At 44.3% G+C, this 17,697-nt stretch overlaps 1 protein-coding gene across 2 annotated transcripts in view; it reads left to right on the plus strand.

Annotated features, from left to right (window-relative positions):
• The window catches only part of CRY1 (cryptochrome circadian regulator 1), a 32,079-nt gene extending 19,388 nt beyond the window's left edge, over positions 1–12,691 (plus strand). Inside the window, exons 5-14 of one of the 2 annotated variants that reach the window (XM_072145441.1) lie at positions 987–1,075; positions 2,954–3,094; positions 3,252–3,563; positions 5,630–5,781; positions 5,875–6,077; positions 6,195–6,296; positions 6,380–6,466; positions 7,441–7,509; positions 9,393–9,500; positions 11,484–12,691. In XM_072145441.1, the coding sequence (XP_072001542.1) occupies positions 987–1,075; positions 2,954–3,094; positions 3,252–3,563; positions 5,630–5,781; positions 5,875–6,077; positions 6,195–6,296; positions 6,380–6,466; positions 7,441–7,509; positions 9,393–9,496 (1,259 nt within the window). In that variant the 3' untranslated portion in view covers positions 9,497–9,500; positions 11,484–12,691. The remainder of the gene's footprint in view (positions 1–986; positions 1,076–2,953; positions 3,095–3,251; positions 3,564–5,629; positions 5,782–5,874; positions 6,078–6,194; positions 6,297–6,379; positions 6,467–7,440; positions 7,510–9,392; positions 9,501–11,483) is intronic. The other variant, XM_072145442.1, reaches the window with a different exon arrangement.
• Positions 12,692–17,697: the final 5,006 nt, after the last annotated feature.

Genomic DNA, 17,697 nt, shown 5'->3' on the forward strand with positions numbered 1-17,697 from the left:
GTACGATACTGTGGATGGAGTCCAACGTGGTTCGTGGGAAAGCCCCTTTAAGCTATGTGGGAGCTCCTCCTCTTCTTGGACCTGCTTTGAGAATGGAGAATGCACTGACCCGCTTCTCAGAACTGGGTAAAAGGCGAGTTTGCATTGCATGTGCGGGCACTTTATAATCTGGTCCATAGGAGCGCAGAAAATGGACCTGAATGGAGATGGTCGTGCATGCACAGCAAAGTATCTATTCAGCCCGGCTGCAGGAGGACAGGTCATTGGACCCTCGTTCCTGACATAGGTGCATATCCCATCCCTAGAGGCGGCATCTATCATGTATTTATGACAAATGCACAAGCTGTGGGGCTACATTTTAACTATTGAAAGTTAGTTGTAGAAATATTACGGAACATCCCGTTAATCGGTTAAAATTTTAGAAATCCCTTACATGACTTGTGGTTTTTACGATGGGTAACCAGGCCCCCGATATAAATGGTAATGGGTGGGGAGGGCAGTAAAGACGATGGAAAGTCCTGAATAGAGTTAAATCTTGATGTTTTAGTTATGTGCTGTGTCTGTCCTGTTCTTGCACTTTTTAGTTTCCATTTTAGTTTTGTTCTTTGGTATTTAAATTTTTTTTTTAAGACCATATTATTTACATATAAATCTTTATAACCACAAAGACCAATTCACACCAACCTGCTCTAAATTCTAATCCTTTCATACCAGGAGTCAGATTTTGTCGGCGCGTGTCCCTTTGCCGGAAATGGAATTGCCTCGACTGCTAGCTCCAAGGAGTTAAAGTATTGTCAAATGATCCAGAATCCATAGCAGTTTTTACCGACTTTTATTTATTTTTTTTCTTGTGGTTTACAAAAAAAAAATCTATAAATTAAATGTATATCTTGCTAAGAATGCACAATGTTGTATGTTGTGTGTGTGATGTTGGCGGCTTCACCGAGAGGAGGGGCTGACGTCCTGTGTTGTGGTCGTCTGTTTAGGTTTCGACACGGAGGGGTTACCATCGGCCGTGTGGCCCGGAGGAGAGACCGAGGCGCTGACACGTCTGGAAAGGCATTTGGAAAGAAAGGTAAATAAAACTTGATGTATTCACAAAGAGCCGCCGTGTTCACACGTGCCGCTTGTGTTACGCTTTGAAACGCAATACAAAGGCTCCTCCTACGAAAACTTGTTGATGTAACCATGCGTTTACTAAATGCCATAGAAACGCAATGTTACCTCAACGTTTGATCGCGGATGCTGCACGTGAACGCGCCCTTAGGGTGATGGCACACATGGCGTTTTTAGTCCGCTTTAAGCATGTGATTTCAGTCCGTTTAAAAACGCATCTGTTTTTGTCCTTTTTTCCTAATTATCTTAATAGATTGGGCTGTAAGCAGCCAAACGCATGGTAAACGGTCAAAAACGGATGCGTTTTCAAGTGGACCAAAAACGCGGTGTGGCATCACCCTGAGGGTGCGTTCACACGTTGCAGTTAAAACTTCATCGCAATCAGCTTTAAGGTGGTTTTAGGTGCAGTTTTGTCAATTGAACAGGTGAGACATGAACTGAACGGGTGAATGACATTTGTGGAGCAGGTTTCTCCTTCAAAATAAAATTCACCTGTTCAGTTCATGTCTTTCACCTGTTCAATTGACAAAACTGCACCTAAATCCACCTCAAAGCTGATTGCGATGCAGTTTTAACTGCAACGTGTGACCGCACCCTCACATCAACCAATGTTTTCAATCTTAATGAACAGGCTATTTTTCAGGTGTTGTCGCGCCCCCCCCCCCACCCCCTCCTCAGATTTCTTCTATAGACTGTAACTTTCACATTTTACTGACAATTTGGGGTTTCATATCTCCTACTGATGAACTTTTATTAACCCTTTCTGTACAGTATAGTTAAAACACACACCCTCCCGAGGTTGCTTTTGGACAATGAGGAACTGAGGATCATCGTTGCCTTCTATGAGCCATAACTTTTGCAATTTTTTTTTTTTTTTTAATCAACATAACTGTGCATGAGCTAAGAAGGCCTCAGGCTGGCACTTGCCGTCATGGGCACCCTGCAATTGCATTTTCAGGTCTCCAAAATGTGACCATTTGCAGAAACTTGGCCGTGTTTGATCTCAGCGTCTAAGAGGTTAAATACTTGGGATTGGAGCTGTTCTAATCCTGGGTGTTGGCGCCTGGGCAGGGCTGTGATAACGGGGTCAGGTCCAGGCTCCTACAGGACACAATGTCCCGCAAAGCTGTTGCGATGCTCCGGTGTAGAAAACCGGTGCTAGAACTATCCCGACCAGTCGCATTAAAAGCCTGATAGGGCAGTCATTAAAGAGATGTCTGGTAATAATGGGTTGTAAAAAGTAACAGGTTGTACTCTCTTCTCTCCGCAGCTCCAAAAACTCTAGTGTAGTCGCCACCAGTTTCACCTATGTAAAGGACACTGCAGTACCCCTCCCGGATGTTTGTGTGGATTCACAGTAGATTGGCCTGGCCTGGCCACTTTTTTTGGCAGCCACTCAAACATTTTGGGAATCTCTGCAGATACACCATATAGTAAGATGTGGATAGTGGGGATGGTAGTGTAAGTTATTCAGCAGGATAGAGAACAAGCTAATGGTTGGGGGTGGATGTAGTGCACCTTGACACCAATACTTCCTCATTAAGGCGAGCGCATGCTGGGGTGGGGATTATTTAATGCTAATCTCTTCTCATTTTTGACAGTGATCAGATAAAAGATTATATGTAGGCTATTGATTTGTATACAGCGCACACTGGAGGCTCAGCAAGACACTATGGGAAACGGGACATGTTCTAGGTTACTGTGCAGTGTCGGTTCTCATGTCTTCCCCATCAGCATCTTCTACATTGTCACCTTTTGGCATTAAAGGGGTCGTCTAGGGGTTTATTTTGGACTCGTGTATGCGGCTTTGTAGTGAAAATTTTGGTCTTTTTCTTAGGCATGGGTGGCAAACTTCGAAAGGCCTCGTATGAACGCCAATTCCCTCCTGGCAAGTACCACAGGACTCAGCCCTTACCTCCGATTCGGATGTCTCTCCTGTCGTCTCTTCTACTTCAAATTAACAGATCTGTACAAAAAGGTAAGTCCTATATGAGGTGGCGATGGTAGAGGTAAGAGTTCGGCCAACGTGGCCGCACTTCTCCTGCCTCATTTGTCTGTTTTTCTAGAGTGTAAATTTAGGATATTTAATGTTATTATTGTAGCTTCAGTTTACCTTTTCAACACCCCTTTATTAGGTAAAGAAGAACAGTTCGCCCCCTCTTTCCCTCTACGGGCAGCTCCTGTGGCGAGAGTTCTTCTACACCGCGGCCACAAATAATCCTCGCTTCGACAAGATGGAAGGCAATCCCATATGTGTCCAGATTCCCTGGGATCGGAACCCAGAGGCGCTGGCGAAATGGGCCGAGGGACGGACTGGCTTTCCTTGGATCGACGCCATCATGACCCAACTACGACAGGAAGGTTGGATCCATCACCTGGCCCGACACGCTGTGGCCTGCTTCCTCACTAGAGGAGATCTGTGGATAAGCTGGGAGGAAGGAATGAAGGTAGGTCCTTGCTGATGGCTAGCCCTTGCGGGTTTTGCAGAAAATATTTTGGTTATTCCTTTTGCTGATTTTACTTGTTGATTTTACTTGTCGATGAGTGATCGACCATTGATCACGAGGTCCAGGGTCTCTATTCCTACCATGCAGCTCCACTCTATACGACTGTTGTAGATGGCCAAGTGATGTCCTATAGAGTAGTAATGAATAGAGGTGGCTCGTTATGGGGAATGGGCCTCCAATTGTTCTGTGGACAGGATATGACCTAGAATCTTGTAGCCCCCAATAGTGAGCCACCAATTCTGACTGCCTGCAGCCACCACAAGGGGGGGCTTAAGAGTTTCTCGAGTTATAGCATGTAGTAGCAATGCTGTCGTTGTAGGCGGTGTAAATGACGACATTTACGCCCCCGTTTCATCCGGACCGACGCAATGTACTGAAAGGTCAGCGCTTACATTGGATCCCAGACTTTCCATAAATATGTGCAGAGGCTGGGGCTGTGTACTGATAAGGATGCGTCTCTTAAGTATGCCGTGACCTGGATACCTCCCTCTATTGAGCGTAGCCGCCCGGGAGTAACCTAGAAACCCGGAGATCATGTCCGCTCAGAGGAAAAACATGATTACGTTTTGCTTACGAAGAAGCCAACTGGGTCTCGGCATCGTTGCGGCCGACTTCTGTCACGCAGGGCGCAGGGTGTATTTATAGGTTGTTTGTGACTGGACGGGTGGATTTCATCTTTTTTTTTTCAAAGATCGTCACATGTAATGGACCCGTCCAAAGATAAAGATTTATTTGTGGTTGGTTTTAAATTAGAAACCTCAGGTCGTCACGGAATTCAATATTCTTTACAGGATTAGCAGCTTCCCACGTATTTCTATACTTACAAGGTGTCAAACCTAAGCACCCGGATGGTTCGTGACGTATAGAGCGACCTACATGCTGATGATACGCCATACGTATCCATACTAGGGACACTCGACCACTTGTGATGCTTATGTACCAAATCTAGCCAATAGTCCAGTGTTCCTGGAATAGCGGATCTCGTGTTTGCCTGTGGCCTCTTTTATACAATGGGTATAGCGCCATCATGGTATCTAGTATTGCAGCTTAGTCCTATGTAAGCGAATGCGATTCAGCGACATGCAGTACCGGGCACCGCCACTATATGCGACACCGCGTTATTCCTACTAATAAAGGGGCCACACAAATATTCCTCATTATTGCCTGTGGTTTGTCAATTGGCGAAAGGTGACATCCTGTGGTCCAATGTTGGAGACCCCCCAAAAACCATGATTATCAAGAGGGTTTGCAAGTCCTGCAGTGCAGGTTGAGGATGCGCTGTAGTGCACTATTCCCTCCTTCCAAAGGGGTAAGATTGTTATCTACAGGAGGGCTATGGTAATGCAGTGGAATAAATTTCATCGGGGCTGAGCTACAACGCCAGGCACAACCCATAGGTGGACATAGTGTGTACGACGATTAAAGTTCTCCCCTATGTACAGGATAGTAGATGACAAGCTGATCAGTGAGGGTCCGGCTGCTGGGAACACCATGATCACCAGAATGGACCACTGCCAATCATTAATTGAAGGAAGAAGCGGCTCAAGCCTGCGTCCTGATGTTCCTTTTATTACTATAGGATAGTCTGAGATACTAAAGCACTTTGCTCTTCCGACATTCCCATAGTATTGGAGCAGCAGGTCACATGTGCGACCTCCTGGTCCCACTCATTGGAGGAGTAGGACCCCCGTTCTCATGATGGTGGGGTCCTAAGTTGCAAGACCTATATTTTCTGTAATTTGGCACAAGACTGTCATCTTGACACAATGTACCCCCACCCATGATCATTGTGCCCCCGCACAGTAAGTAATGGGGACACGGTGCCCACGTACATTGTACAACAGTAAAGTAACAACACTGGACTATTGTTAATAGGATTGTGTCGGTCTGTGCCATGTAGGCCAACCTGCAGAACCGGCCTCTTATGTAATCCTGGCAGACAATGTTTGCTCGGTTATTACAGTCTCTCGGCACCGATGACTCACGTTGTGTGTTTTTCCGCTCAGGTCTTCGAGGAGCTGCTGCTGGACGCAGACTGGAGCGTCAACGCCGGGAGTTGGATGTGGCTGTCGTGCAGCTCCTTTTTCCAGCAATTTTTCCACTGTTACTGCCCCGTCGGATTCGGAAGGAGAACAGACCCCAACGGGGATTACATCCGGTAAATTTAGTGTTATGTTGGTGCCTGCAGGGATCGGGAGCTGGCGGACCAGTACAGACCGTGGTAACATGTATGTGTTCTTCTCTCTTAAAGGCGCTATTTACCAATCCTGAAGGGTTTCCCACCAAAGTACATTTACGACCCTTGGAACGCTCCGGAGGGGGTGCAGAAGGTGGCAAAGTGTATTATCGGGGTGAATTACCCCAAACCCATGGTGAATCATGCAGAGGCCAGTCGCCTGAACATTGAGCGGATGAAACAGATTTACCAGCAGCTTTCCCGATACAGAGGACTTGGTAAGGAGGATATAGGTGGTACCTACCACATCCGGTGCACGTCCGACATGCTGCCTTTTGTTGCTGTAGTTTTCTACTTATTGTTCCAATATTGTGAACTTTTTTTTCCCTTCCTAGGGCTTCTTGCATCCGTGCCTTCAAATCCAAATGGGAATGGAAACGGCGGGCTAATGAGTTATTCTCCGGGCGACAGCATGCCGGGCTGCAGCAACAACGGAGGTAAAGGGCCATGTAATTGGACACGGTGGACATGCTATGGTGTACACCAGTGAGTTGTGTTCTAACCCCATTCTCTCTCACAGGACCTCAGATTGGGGGCGGCGAAGGCAACTCTGCCAGCAATTCTAATAACCAGGGGGAGAGTCATTCGGGTGCTGGCGGCATTCAAGGTAATGAGAACTATCTGCTGCTTTTTTTGGTAGTCATGACAGAATAAAGCGGTGTTGAGGGTTGGCTGTTTTGAAGTTGCATCGTCTTCATCTGCTCTCTTATAACAAGTGGAGATGAGTAAGGGCTTAAGCACACGAACATATGCCCAGTGGGGATACGTCGGCACGGAGGAGCTGGTGAGCACCCACTCCTCTCCATAGAAAATGGTAGCAGCATGGCCGTTGATACGGTCAAAGATAGAGCAGGCCCTATCTTTTTGCGGCTACGGCTCGGAACGGTGAGCGGTTGTTGCGCTCACCGTACCAAGCCCATGTGCCATAGCTGTCTACGGGGGACGGTCGTGTGCATGAGCCCTAAGATGCTGTTCAGACAAGCGGAGGACGCTGCGGCTTCAGAACCAGCCCAATCAAGCACTTAAAAGATAGCACAAAGTTATTCTTAAAATATCTGTCGACAGAAGAATGATCGGGGACCAGTTTGATACAGGGTTGTGTTTAGGTGTCCACTGTGAATGCTTTGGGGACATTGGACCCTCTGGCTCCAGCTTTGACCGACCCACTCCCCGATTGTCAGACTTATAACAGCAGGTGGTGGAAAAAAAATGTTACCTAAATCCATGTATATTTTAGATTTATTGTATTATGTGGTATTTATGTAACTAGACCCACAAGGTGGTGACTTGGGGATCGGCTGGGACTCTCTGTGATTATGGAGCTCTCGGCTTTCATCTGATATTAGATCTGCACTTATAGCACCACTTCAACAGCAGCCGAAACAAAGCGCTGCTCCATTTATACACAGGAGTAGTCCCCCACCCTGGGTATTACTGGGGTTTGTTGTATTGTGAGGAGGCCGATGATAGTCACGTGATGGCACCGTTTTGAAATTGACCAATTTTGGCTCTTTTATGGAGAAGAACTGACGGGCACAAAGTGTTTTTAATTAGCAATTAATTGGATTTTGTCTTTTGTAGGTTACTGGCAGGGGAGCAGCATCCTACATTACAACCACGGGGACAGCCAGCAGTCCTACCTAATACAAGGTAATTACAGCTACACACAGGCCTCTCATGGCTCCTGACAAAATGGGTTACTCTTCTGGCTATTTAAAGAGAGAGGCCCAAGTTTCAAAAGTATTCCCTAGGGATTTGACCACTGGGACCCCCCTATTATTCCATAAACAGGGTCACTTCCTCCTAAGCAGCGTGCACCAGGCTGCTCCATCCATTCTCTATAGGACTGACTGAGATACCCGGGCACTGAAAGTATTTAGAAGATCCCTTTTAAATGGTCAATGTAACAGCAGTGTACACACCGTGCCCAGCGGACAAGACCCCTGCTGATCAGCAAGTTACCCCCCCCTCCCAATTCTGTGGATAAGGTATAGTCAATTTGGTTTGCTAGCGCATGTCTAGTCTGGCTTGTATGCTTTTCCCACTGATTGGGAATGTCTGAGGCTCAGGACCCCTAGTAATTAGGGGTCCCTGTGTCTCCTTTGAACTTAACAGCTACCACCTTATTCCGTCTCCTATAAGTGACCGGGGACCTCAGGAATCCACAAGTGTCCAAAGTCTACAGTGAGCAGACCCCTTCCCCCATCCTTTTGAGGAATGTTGAGGTTTTGGCAATTTCCCATAATGCGCACAAGCCCTGCACTACAGAGGGGCATCACAGGTTTTGTATCTGTAATGTGCCTAATCCAAGGCTTGTCCGTCTTCTGTTACCATAGTTAGATATTCTCTGGCCAGTCATCGCTGCTCGGTCACATTCACACCTTGTCCAATTTCAAGCGTTTGTTTTCCCCACTCGACAAGAGGACACTCAAAGATATTGTCAGAGGAGGGATCTATATTCTCTCGTGCGGATATTAAGAGACTTCCCAACTTGTAAAGTCACTTTATACTGAACCAGATTTTACCCCGTTAAACTAGCAGCTCCATCAGGTAGGGAATGAAATGTCCTCTTTTTAGAATTCCCTCTTGTGAAATCTCCTGTTTTACCCATTTTTAAAAAATAAAAAATTCCCCCACAGTCTTGTGAAAATGAGCCAAGTAGACTATAGGCTGGAGGGGGGAGCTTCATTTCAGGCATTCCTTTCTTCAGCTCTTAGAAACATGGTGTCATGTTAAAGATAAGAATGGCCTCTTTTAGACTGCACCAGGCTTTGTTCTATGGTCTACAGAACCGGAGATACAGGCAGGTCAAGGCACTGTTGGAAATGTGAGCTGAAGATAAAAATCCTTGCATCTCTGGTTCTGTAGACCGCAGCACCACAACCTGAGGTGATCTGAGTGATGAGTTTCTAGGTGGTAAAGATAAGAGCGTCTGATATGACCCCCCCCCCCCCTGTAGCCTCTAAACTTGACTCATCTCAGGCAAATCCCACTTCTAATCCACTTTTACCTATTTAAGAATAAATGCACTTTATGAACAGGTCAGATTTGACCTGAAAGGGAATTCTAGAAAGGGCATCCCCCAACTTGAGGGGGGTGGGGGTTTAATGGGGTAAAATCTTGTACCCTTTAAAGTTGACCACCCCCATCGCTGCATAGCTTGTAGGGGAACATCCAATTTAGTTTTCCCTCCTAGTCTCCATACAGGGCAGCTGCTCCCAGTTATTGACTGGACCCCCCACCAGTTCCTATACTAGGAAGGGAGTGTCCTGCCATCGCTGCCCCATCTCCTAGTGCTCCTTGGTCTGAGTAAGTGATTCCCATGGGTTAAGGGCAGAGATGGCGTCAGTTGTCAGCATGTAGGATGTGACTAGTGCACAAGATGAGGCCCCCTTTTTCCTGGAAGTGCTTGGCCGATCCTGTCTTATCCTGAGGACAGTGTATAGATGTGTAATAGACCTAGGTGTAGGGGGGGGGTCTCTAGTTTGTGCCCATGTGTTTTTAGCATTGTCCTATCTACCCTTTGCCCACAGCAAGGAACAGTATGAACTCAGTGGTGTCTTCTGGCAAACGCCCCAACCCAGAAGAGGAGACCCAAAGTGTTGGACCTAAGGTCCAGCGGCAAAGCAGCCATTAACTTGGTGAGTGTCCGCACCGGTTTAACCCCAATATTCCCTCCTGCGTTGCATGGAAAGCCTTTGTGTAATGTCTAGGGCTACACAGAGATTTTGGCTGGGACAGTCCAAGGGTCCGGCAAGGTCAGTACTCTTACATATATAGGGTCAGTGTAGACAAGCAAACATGCGATTACTGTGTAGCCCTTGTCGTACTGTGGTGACATTGAAGCGGCCATAGTCTAGGGGGATCACCGACATGGATACTGCTAGGAGAGGGGTGATCCATAAATCTTACCGGAGCCAGATAGCCAATTGTGCAGGGGGAGATTAAAGGGATTTTGTTACCAGATTTTACTCCATTAAACTACCAGTGGGATGAATTGTCCTTGCTAGAATTCCTTCATCAGACTTCGGAGGAGTGTTTTTTTTTTTTTTTTTTTTTTTTTTTAGTAAACGAAGGACAAGTGATGTGCAGACGAGTCATATTTTGCCTGAAATAAGTTTAGAGGCTGCAAGGGGAGGGTGAATTAAGTCACGCCTATCTTCAGTTCTGTAGCAACTAAAAACTTACTGCTGGTGCCTAATTAAAGATAAAAATCTCATCTTTCAGTCTACACTAAATGGAGATTCACCCCCAGAGTTAACCCTCCCCCTCCTTTTGCACCTTTGTGTCTTGTTATCTATTGCCTCTTCCTTTTAAAAATAAACTTTAAAAATGAAGCTAATTACTATAAGATTCTCATAGCCTCATATCAAGGCACAGTGACTCTGCTTTCTCAAACAAATGCATTTGATTCCTTCATAAAAGGAAATCTACCATCATGATAAATCAGGGGCACTTTACCAGAGACCATCATATAAATGACTGAAATACAAGCGTAGTGCTCCATAAAACAAGACTGATGTTTAACAAAACAGCGCACCGTATCTAACGAGAGAAGTGGAAGTCATTGTGGTTTCTTTCCAAGCATCCGGAGTAGTGAAAAATGACCCGTCTTCCTGGTGGATGTACAGATGAGAGAAAAGTTGCTTGAGAGGCCCAAGAAAGGGAATGCATCATAACAAAAATGGGACACATACATACAGTATAGACCAAAAGTTTGGACGCACCTTCTCATTCAAAGAGATATCCCCGATTATAAAAATTGTAGATTCTCACTAAAGGCATCAAAACTATGAATTATCACATTTGGAATTATGTACGGTACTTAGCAAAATGTGTGAACCGACTGAAAATGTGTCTTACATTCTCGGTTCCTTTTGCTTTGATTACTGCTTTGCACACTCTTGGCTTCTATTGCTAAGTACGTAATTCCGCATGTGATAATTTATAGTTTTGATGCCTTCAGTGTGACTCCACAATTTGTATAGTCAGGGGGAAAATACAGAACATTTGAATGAGAAGGTGTCCAAACCTTTGGTCTGTACTGTAATTAAAAATGCATACATACATACATACATGCATGCATGCATACATACATACATACATACTCGACAGAATAATCTCATCAATGGGAAGGATATTGACTTCTCTAAGTTTATTGATGCACTACTGTGCCATTCCTCCTTATCTTGTTTCCATGTGTAAGACAACTGGCTGCAGCAGGAGCACCCCCTCCTTCTTTCCCTGTCAGATGGTTTAACCCAACCCCCCTCTGATACAACCTGTGTTCTCTTCTGCAGTATTTTCTGTGGGTTTGTAAAGACAGACCATAATAGTGGTATTGAGGGGGGGGGGGGTCCCCTTTTAAATTTGGATTTATTTGATGAACTTGTATTAGAATAGATGGGTGTCCATTGTTTTGTGTTGATGGCTCCTGAAGCAAATAATTTTTTATAAAACAAAAAAAAAAAAGTTTTGACTTGAGTTGTTGCCCTTGTCACCCCCAAGGTGCGCGAGTACATGTAACCTACCTATGAACAGTCAAAGGCTAAAATGTCCATGAATGTTGCTCTCACAGGGTCGTGTGATCCCTCCTGTAACTGTCTCTTCTCTCCCCACTACAGATGTTGGGAATCGCAGAGTGACCTGAGCCCTCGGCCCCGTGTACATAGAAGACAACGCCGGGAGCGCAGGCTCCTCCCTCCTGACACCCGTTCTATCCTCGTAGCTCCGTGGAAAGCTTCATTTATCGCTGCATTTCTTTAAAAAAATGTACATTTTTAAAAAAAAAATCTTTTACGATATTTCAGTCCTATTTGTGGGGTAATTATTCTTTTGTACATATTTCTGTAAGTATTTTGGTGACGCTTGCTTTACCACCGTGTAAATATGAATCTCGGATCTAGCGATTTAGACTTGCGCAATATATTTTTGATAACAAAAGAGAAAAAAAAAATCTTAGAAATTGTGTCATCTTGTAAGAAGTCGTGTCTTCTGTTTTTTATTTTCCAATTTGAAGAGGCCTCTGTTTTTGTTTTTTTGGTGATGTCATCGTTCTGTGGGCGGAGCTGACATCCTGGACGCTGTGATGTTACTGGCTAGAGGTGGGGAGGTAGATTAGATGGAAGCAATACTCAGGGTTATGGGCACAGTCCCTGTAATGTGGGGATTGAGCGGACCTCCCTATGGCGCTATGTATATAATACCGCTATAATGCTGCATCCATCGCAGCACGCCACAACACTTTACCCAAAATTTATCTTGCTCTGTGGCCGCTTATGAGGCTATTGTGAACACTGGACAGGGGTTGTATCAAGTTTGCAAGTTGATCCGTATGGGTCTGACTACTGTTCACGCCAATGGGTAGAGCAGGAGGTTGAGCTTACCTACTGCCACACCCTTTACCACTATGGGGGTGATGGAAACTACAGCACACACAGCGCTCCGGTATCTCCAGAGTGCCAGATATGGCAGAGTATTGTTCTCATAGTATCCCATACTATTGAATGGAGCGGCATTATGTTCGTTTATTCACCATACAGGAACAACCATCCATATGTGAATAGAGTATTGTTTCAGCGTTCTAATCCTACCCACATACCTTGGAGTTCTCTCTGTTCTTCAAGAATTGCTCCATTTATCTAATCAATCAGATTACAGCTTCCCTTATCACTTACCCTGACTGGAAGCTGTAATCTGATAGTTCTGTAGAGCCAGATTATAATACATTATCTAACACAAATCACTGCCGAGGACCCCTTTAAGGGCCCGGCAGATGATATTACACAGTCCAGCGTCCAGGAGTCTGGAGACTGCCATTTTTTTTTTTTTTCTATATTCTGTCATACGTCATTGAAAAGAAGAGAAAAAAAAAAAAAATATCTGCTTGTTTTATAAACTGAATGTATAATTTAATGAAATGTCCTGTGTCCCGCCCATTGTTTATTCAATAGGTAAAGCGGGGGGGTGTAATTTATATCTGGGGGCCCGGTTAGCCACGCCACACAAAACGCAAGTGCAGAGCTCCCCCTTCAATATGTAATAAACATGAAATATTTCATTTATTCCTTATATTTTGAGCAAAAGTGGGCGGAAACTGTGGGGGAAAAAAGGATGAATGTATCTAAGGTTAGCCATAACCTGTAACGGCTACTAAGAAAGACCTGTCGCCTATAAAAACTGCACTAGTGTATACACCGGACATCACAGCTACAAATGTTTAGGATACGGTGTAGAATTTGGGGCCTGGTGTTACAGTAAATTCTCAGTGTTCCAGTTCTATCTCCTCTATAGCTTTGGGAACACAGCAGGAACCTGCTGACACTTGTAGTTCATCCAGAGCTTCCCGTGGTGTTAGAAGCCGATGATCCCGTGTCTTATAATATAAAATCCCTCTGTATATTTTTTTGCTCTTGTGTGTTCTGAGCTTCTGCCGCTGTGTATACCGCTCGCACGCCCACTACCCGTCTCCTGTCGCCGTTCTTGTTCGTCTTCTCTTTGTACGACCATTTGCCTTTTTTTTTTTCATTTTTGAAGAAAACTTCCTTCTAATAAAAAGTAAAAAAAAAAATTGTTTTCGCAATTTTGTTTGTCCGGCTGCATCTTATTTACGGCGATTTACATAGAGCTGAGCTGCTGTATCCAAGCTGCCATTATATAGACATCCACCTTACATAGAACTGAGCTGCTGTATCTAAGCTGCCATTATATAAACATCCACCTTACATAGAGCTGAGCTGCTGTATCTAAGCTGCCATTATATAGACATCCACCTTACATAGAACTGAGCTGCCGTATCTAAGCTGCCATTATATAGACATCCACCTTACATAGAGCTGAGCTGCTGTATCTAAGCTGCCATTATATAGACATCCACCTTACATAGAACTGAGCTGCTGTATCTAAGCTGCCATTATATAAACATCCACCTTACATAGAGGTGCGCTGCTGTATCTAAGCTGCCATTATATAGTCATCCACCTTACATAGAACTGAGCTGCTGTATCTAAGCTGCCATTATATAGACATCCACCTTACATAGAACTGAGCTGCTGTATCTAAGCTGCCATTATATAAACATCCACCTTACATAGAGCTGAGCTGCTGTATCTAAGCTGCCATTATATAGACATCCACCTTACATAGAGCTGAGCTGCTGTATCTAAGCTGCCATTATATAGACATCCACCTTACATAGAACTGAGCTGCCGTATCTAAGCTGCCATTATATAGACATCCACCTTACATAGAGCTGAGCTGCTGTATCTAAGCTGCCATTATATAGACATCCACCTTACATAGAACTGAGCTGCTGTATCTAAGCTGCCATTATATAAACATCCACCTTACATAGAGCTGAGCTGCTGTATCTAAGCTGCCATTATATAGACATCCACCTTACATAGAGCTGAGCTGCTGTATCTAAGCTGCCATTATATAGACATCCACCTTACATAGAGCTGAGCTGCTGTATCTAAGCTGCCATTATATAGACATCCACCTTACATAGAACTGAGCTGCCGTATCTAAGCTGCCATTATATAGACATCCACCTTACATAGAGCTGAGCTGCTGTATCTAAGCTGCCATTATATAGACATCCACCTTACATAGAACTGAGCTGCTGTATCTAAGCTGCCATTATATAAACATCCACCTTACATAGAGGTGCGCTGCTGTATCTAAGCTGCCATTATATAGTCATCCACCTTACATAGAACTGAGCTGCTGTATCTAAGCTGCCATTATATAGACATCCACCTTACATAGAACTGAGCTGCTGTATCTAAGCTGCCATTATATAAACATCCACCTTACATAGAGCTGAGCTGCTGTATCTAAGCTGCCATTATATAGACATCCACCTTACATAGAGCTGAGCTGCTGTATCTAAGCTGCCATTATATAGACATCCACCTTACATAGAACTGAGCTGCCGTATCTAAGCTGCCATTATATAGACATCCACCTTACATAGAGCTGAGCTGCTGTATCTAAGCTGCCATTATATAGACATCCACCTTACATAGAACTGAGCTGCTGTATCTAAGCTGCCATTATATAAACATCCACCTTACATAGAGCTGAGCTGCTGTATCTAAGCTGCCATTATATAGACATCCACCTTACATAGAGCTGAGCTGCTGTATCTAAGCTGCCATTATATAGACATCCACCTTACATAGAGCTGAGCTGCTGTATCTAAGCTGCCATTATATAGACATCCACCTTACATAGAGCTGAGCTGCTGTATCTAAGCTGCCATTATATAGACATCCACCATACATAGAGCTGAGCTGCTGTATGTAAGCTGCCGTTATATAGGCATCCACCTTACATAGAGCTGAGCTGCTGTATCTAAGCTGCCATTATATAGGCATCACCCTTACATAGAACTGAGCTGCTGTATGTAAGCTGCCATTATAGACATTCACTATACATAGAACTGAGCTGCTGTATCTAAGCTGCCATTATATAGGTATCCACCTTACATAGAGCTGAGCTGCTGTATCTAAGCTGCAATTATATACATTCACTATACATAGAGCTGAGCTGCTGTATCTAAGCTGCAATTATATACATTCACTATACATAGAGCCGAGCTGCTGTATCTAAGCTGCCATTATATAAACATCCACCTTACATAGAGCTGAGCTGCTGTATCTAAGCTGCCATTATATAGACATCCACCTTACATAGAACTGAGCTGCCGTATCTAAGCTGCCATTATATAGACATCCACCATACATAGAGCTGAGCTGCTGTATGTAAGCTGCCGTTATATAGGCATCCACCTTACATAGAGCTGAGCTGCTGTATCTAAGCTGCCATTATATAGGCATCACCCTTACATAGAACTGAGCTGCTGTATGTAAGCTGCCATTATAGACATTCACTATACATAGAACTGAGCTGCTGTATCTAAGCTGCCATTATATAGGTATCCACCTTACATAGAGCTGAGCTGCTGTATCTAAGCTGCAATTATATACATTCACTATACATAGAGCTGAGCTGCTGTATCTAAGCTGCAATTATATACATTCACTATACATAGAGCCGAGCTGCTGTATCTAAGCTGCCATTATATAAACATCCACCTTACATAGAGCTGAGCTGCTGTATCTAAGCTGCCATTATATAGACATCCACCTTACATAGAGCTGAGCTGCTGTATCTAAGCTGCCATTATATAGACATCCACCTTACATAGAGCTGAGCTGCTGTATCTAAGCTGCCATTATATAGACATCCACCTTACATAGAACTGAGCTGCCGTATCTAAGCTGCCATTATATAGACATCCACCTTACATAGAGCTGAGCTGCTGTATCTAAGCTGCCATTATATAGACATCCACCTTACATAGAACTGAGCTGCTGTATCTAAGCTGCCATTATATAAACATCCACCTTACATAGAGCTGAGCTGCTGTATCTAAGCTGCCATTATATAGACATCCACCTTACATAGAGCTGAGCTGCTGTATCTAAGCTGTCATTATATAGACATCCACCTTACATAGAGCTGAGCTGCTGTATCTAAGCTGCCATTATATAGACATCCACCTTACATAGAGCTGAGCTGCTGTATCTAAGCTGCCATTATATAGACATCCACCTTACATAGAACTGAGCTGCCGTATCTAAGCTGCCATTATATAGACATCCACCTTACATAGAGCTGAGCTGCTGTATCTAAGCTGCCATTATATAGACATCCACCTTACATAGAACTGAGCTGCTGTATCTAAGCTGCCATTATATAGACATCCACCATACATAGAGCTGAGCTGCTGTATGTAAGCTGCCGTTATATAGGCATCCACCTTACATAGAGCTGAGCTGCTGTATCTAAGCTGCCATTATATAGGCATCACCCTTACATAGAACTGAGCTGCTGTATGTAAGCTGCCATTATAGACATTCACTATACATAGAACTGAGCTGCTGTATCTAAGCTGCCATTATATAGGTATCCACCTTACATAGAGCTGAGCTGCTGTATCTAAGCTGCAATTATATACATTCACTATACATAGAGCTGAGCTGCTGTATCTAAGCTGCAATTATATACATTCACTATACATAGAGCCGAGCTGCTGTATCTAAGCTGCCATTATATAGTCATCCACCTTACATAGAGCTGAGCTGATGTAACTAAGCATCAATAACCTGATGCTGCAACCCCCCCCCCCCCCCCCCGGTGTCGATGTTGGGATTGTATATTTGGCAGGTGATCAGCAGCGCCTAGGTTTTCTTCACGTATGCCGCTTAGAAGTTCAACCTTCATCTCACCAGACCATAGAATCTTATTTCTCATAGTCTGAGAAGCTTCCAGACTCTGCCATAAAGCCCCGACTGCTGGAGGCTGCAGTGATGGGCGACTCCCATCTCCCTACTGCATCTCTGGTGCTCGGCCACAGAGGTCTAGGTGTTTTTTTTTTTTTTTTTTTTTTTACCTCTCATGCCAAGGCTCTTCTCCCACAATTGCTTAGTTTGGCTGGACCTCCAGTTCTAGGAAGAGTTGGGGGACCTCCCAAATATTCCATTTAAAAATGATGGAGGCCACTGTGCTCTTAGTGCTGCAGAAAATATTTTGTAACCTTGGACAGATCTTGCCACAATTCTGTCTCTGAGCTCCTTGGGCAGTTCCTTAGATCTCATGATTCTCATGTGCTCTGGAATGCACTGTGATGTCGTTTATAGACAAGTGTGTGCCTTTTGTAATTAATACTGAATACTTATGGCTATGTGAGATTTAAATGTATCTTAATTGACAGATAAAAACCCCCCACAAATGTAGATATTTCTCCTACGATTGGGCAAAAGTGTACAA

Source organism: Engystomops pustulosus, chromosome 4, assembly GCF_040894005.1.
Source record: "Engystomops pustulosus chromosome 4, aEngPut4.maternal, whole genome shotgun sequence".
Classification (NCBI taxonomy): Eukaryota; Metazoa; Chordata; class Amphibia; order Anura; family Leptodactylidae; genus Engystomops; species Engystomops pustulosus.